The sequence below is a fragment of the Scylla paramamosain genome, unplaced genomic scaffold (assembly GCF_035594125.1).
Source record: "Scylla paramamosain isolate STU-SP2022 unplaced genomic scaffold, ASM3559412v1 Contig82, whole genome shotgun sequence".
Taxonomy (NCBI): domain Eukaryota; kingdom Metazoa; phylum Arthropoda; class Malacostraca; order Decapoda; family Portunidae; genus Scylla; species Scylla paramamosain.
This window is the reverse complement of record NW_026973747.1, coordinates 323,366-327,500: the sequence shown is the minus strand read 5'-3', so window position 1 is coordinate 327,500 and position 4,135 is coordinate 323,366. Positions and strand designations below refer to the sequence as shown.

The following is a 4,135-nucleotide window of genomic DNA, read 5'->3' as shown; positions in this document are numbered from 1 at the left end:
TAACTGTTGTTGTTGTTGCAGTTGTTGTTGTAATAGAATCAACCTCTTCCTCTCCCTCTCTCTCTGACGTGCCTCCCTCCTGGCTTCCCTCTCTCTCTCCTCCTCCTCTCCTTCCTCTCCCTCCTCTCTTGCTTCTCTCTCTCTCTTGCTGCTGTTGCAATCTCTGGGTCCACAATGTCCTCGTTGATTCTTGGGATTTGCTGCAAAAGGAGAGAGAGAGAGAGAGAGAGTCAGTGGAAGTGAGAGAGAGGATGAGAGAGAAGGGTAAAAGTATTATTGTAAGTTTGTGGGATCTGTGAGAGAGAGAGAGAGAGAGAGAGAGAGAGAGAGAGAGAGAGAGAGAGAGAGAGAGAGAGAGAGAGAGAGAGAGAGAGAGAGAGAGAGAAATATGTAATAATAATAATAATAATAATAATAATAAGAAGAAGAAGAAGAAGAAGAAGAAGAAGAAGAAGAAGAAGAAGAAGAAGAAGAAGAAGAAGAAGAAGAAGAAGAAGAAGAAGAAGAAGAAGAAGAAGAAGAAGAAGAAGAAGAAGAAGAAGAAGAAGAAGAAGAAGAAGAAGAAGAAGAAGAAGAAGAAGAAGAAGAAGAAGAAGAAGAAGAAGAAGAAGAAGAAGAAGAAGAAGAAGAAGAAGAAGAAGAAGAAGAAGAAGAAGAAGAAGAAGAAGAAGAAGAAGAAGAAGAAGAAGAAGAAGAAGAAGAAGAAGAAGAAGAAGAAGAAGAAGAAGAAGAAGAAGAAGAAGAAGAAGAAGAAGAAGAAGAAGAAGAAGAAGAAGAAGAAGAAGAAGAAGAAGAAGAAGAAGAAGAAGAAGAAGAAGAAGAAGAAGAAGAAGAAGAAGAAGAAGAAGAAGAAGAAGAAGAAGAAGAAGAAGAAGAAGAAGAAGAAGAAGAAGAAGAAGAAGAAGAAGAAGAAGAAGAAGAAGAAGAAGAAGAAGAAGAAGAAGAAGAAGAAGAAGAAGAAGAAGAAGAAGAAGAAGAAGAAGAAGAAGAAGAAGAAGAAGAAGAAGAAGAAGAAGAAGAAGAAGAAGAAGAAGAAGAAGAAGAAGAAGAAGAAGAAGAAGAAATGATGAGATAATAAGAGAAATAATGAGAAAGACAAAATATGTAATAATAATAATAATAATAATAATAATAATAATAATAATAATAATAATAATAATAATAATAATAATAATAATAATAATAATAATAATAATATCTAAAACATTCTCTCTCTCTCTCTCTCTCTCTCTCTCTCTCTCTCTCTCTCTCTCTCTCTCTCTCTCTCTCTCTCTCTCTCTCTCTCTCTCTCTCTCTCTCTCTCTCTCTCTCTCTCTCTCTCTCTAGTGGTAATTTAAAAGATTTCTTAAAGGAATTGGAGAATATTAGTGTTTATATCTGGTCCTAAGTGAACTACATTCAACATTCAATGAATATTGAATTGATCCATGTGGTCAACTGGCTGGAATCCAATAAATTATCTCTTAACATAAACAAAACTCACTATATGTTGCTCACACACACAGTAAAAGTCCGAACCTACCAGTGTCCTACATTTAGGGACCTTAAACTCCTAGAAACTGGAGACATTACTGTATTCCAGACCTTGCCGTTTGTATACAAAGCTCTTAATACAAACATAACAGACACAGGCTCATGATATTCAGTTAAGACAGACAGGTAACTTAAGATACCCTTCTGCTGAACCTCCCGTGCCCAACAGAGTGTCGTCTCACGAGGAACCAAGCACTGGACCCAGCTCTCGTAATTATTCGTTGTATTTATTATTTTTCCCATTGTAATCAGCTCTACTATTATAAACATATAATTGTAATTTGTAGTAATTATTATTATTATTATTATTTGCTTGTGTTATTGGTATCATTATTTCTTGCAAGTATCTATAATTTGATTGGGTTAAAGTTATGAATTACTTACTATATAATTATGTACTGTTTTTTTTTTCATGATAGCTGAATAAAACACTGGTCTTAATAAACCTTAGTGTAAAACATTCATTGGTCCACAAAGGCCTTGTGGTCCACAGACTGGCCATCACATATCAGAATGTCTATATACCAGTCTGTCTGTATATATTAACACCAATATATATCATTTAATCAATCAATCACTCTGTAAGGAAAATATACACAAATAAATACAATAACAGCAGATATATATATATACTCTCTCTCTCTCTCTCTCTCTCTCTCTCTCTCTCTCTCTCTCTCTCTCTCTCTCTCTCTCTCTCTCTCTCTCTCTCTCTCTCACCTGCTGGAGGAGGGAGATCAGCCAAGCCACAGGTAACCCAGGTGTGTGTGGCCCACCTCCACCTCCCTGGAACAACCTGAGGGGGAGGAGGTGGTCAGAAGTAGTAGTAGTAGTAGTAGTAGTAGTAGTAGTAGTAGTAGTAGTAGTAGTAGTAGTAGTAGTAGTAGTAGTAGTAGTAGTAGTAGTAGTAGTAAGATTGATTTTCTATCTCTGTCTCTCCTTTCTGTATGTAAAAAACTTTCTCTCTCTCTCTCTCTCTCTCTCTCTCTCTCTCTCTCTCTCTCTCTCTCTCTCTCTCTCTCTCTCTCTCTCTCTCACCTGTATGACATTCCCTGCCTGCACTGTCATGGGGGAGTGGGGCTGTGGGGTTGAAGCATATTGGGGCAACACCTGAATAACCCTTGTTGTGGCGGTAGTGGCAGTGGTGGTGGTGGTGGTGGCAGTGTCAGTCCCCTCAGCTGCATCATAAGGGTACTGAAACTGTTGGAAGGAGGGGGTTAGTTTGGGGGTTGATAATTGACCTGTGAAAGAATTACTTGTGTGTAATTAGTGACAGTTATATAAGTAATGTGTGTGTGTGTGTGTGTGTGTGTGTGTGTGTGTGTGTGTGTGTGTGTGTGTGTGTGTGTGTGTGTGTGTGTGTGTGTGTGTGTGTGTGTGTGTGTGTGTGTGTGTGTGTGTGTGTGTGTGTGAGCTCTCCCCTGCCTCTCCTGCTGTGGCTGTGTTGAGTGCCACAGTGCTGCAGTGCCACAGGCAGTGACAACCAGCCTGCCTGCCTCTTCTTACCTGCTGTGGTTGTGGAGGGTAGGGCCAGCTGTACACCTGCTGTGGCTGTTGCTGCTGCTGCTGCTGCTTTAGGGGGAGCAGGGGGCGCAGCGGAGGGCAGCTCTGAGTCGCTGATGGTGGAGTCAGCGTCTGTCTTGAGGGGGGCACTGTCCCCTGCGCTGCCCCTCCTGTACCGCGCCTCCCCCTGCTCTGCCTTGGGGCTGTGGTGTTGGGACGCCTTCCACTCCCAGGCTGCCCCGCCCCAGCCCCGCCGCTCGTAGGGGTACACCTCACCCCGTGGGGAAGGGGAGCGGCGGGGGGACCTCAGCCCCGGGCACCGGCGCGGGGAGTGGCGTGGGGAGCGGCTCAGGGGTGAGCGGCCCCGCCCCGGGGAGGCACGGTGGCCTGGGGGTGGTGAGCGGCGCCCCGGGGAGCGGGTAGCACAGCGTGGGGAGCGCTGGGGGCTCCAGCGGTCATGGGGCGGGGGAGTGTAGTGGTGGTGGTGCTGGTGTTGGTAGCGTGGACTGCGCCACCCCATGGGGCTGGCGCGGCGCCCCCCACCGGGGCTCCACGGGGGGCTGCGGGAGAAGGGAGGACTGATGCAGCTGCGGTACTGCCCCACGGGGCTGTGGTACTGGTGGTGGTCTGTGGGTGGGGAGCCCTCGGGAGTGTGGCGGCCGCCACGCCCTGAGTAGCCATCTGGCGGTGAAGCAGGGAAGCGGCCACCATCGGGGGGGCGCTCTGGGGTGTGTGGGCCGTGGTGGTAGGGGCGGGCTGGGCTGCGGGAGGGGGAGCGGCGCAGGGGGCTGGGGCTGTGAAGGAGAGGTGGGGCTGCGGTAGCGGCGGGGCAGAGGAGAGCGGCACTCCCTGGCCCCCTTGGCCTGACGGGGCGGGGTCATGGCCAGCTTGCCGCCCCACCTGCTGCGCCGCGCCTCGGGGCTGCCGCCGCCGGCCTTCCTGCGGTGCTGGGGGGACCAGCTGCGGGAGCGAAAATCATGGGTGCGGCGAGGCGACCGCAGCTTCGGGGAGACTCGGCCCCGCCCCCCAGGAGGACTGGCTCCCCACGGTGGTGAACAGCCGTGCATGGGGGAGGCAGCACGGTGGGGGGAGCGGCCGCGCC

The 4,135-nt window shown here is 48.1% G+C and overlaps 1 protein-coding gene across 2 annotated transcripts in view; it reads right to left on the bottom strand.

The window, feature by feature from the left end:
- LOC135098801 (uncharacterized protein DKFZp434B061-like) overlaps nt 1-4,135 on the bottom strand; it is a 5,339-nt gene extending 1,204 nt beyond the window's left edge. The window contains exons 1-4 of one of the 2 annotated variants that reach the window (XM_064001194.1): nt 3,037-4,135; nt 2,569-2,730; nt 2,251-2,326; nt 1-200 (exon numbers count right to left, since the gene is read on the bottom strand). The exon at nt 1-200 is cut by the window's left edge and continues 1,204 nt beyond it. In XM_064001194.1, the coding sequence (XP_063857264.1) occupies nt 2,714-2,730; nt 3,037-3,553 (534 nt within the window). In that variant the 5' untranslated portion in view covers nt 3,554-4,135 and the 3' untranslated portion in view covers nt 1-200; nt 2,251-2,326; nt 2,569-2,713. The remainder of the gene's footprint in view (nt 201-2,250; nt 2,327-2,568; nt 2,731-3,036) is intronic. The other variant, XM_064001195.1, reaches the window with a different exon arrangement.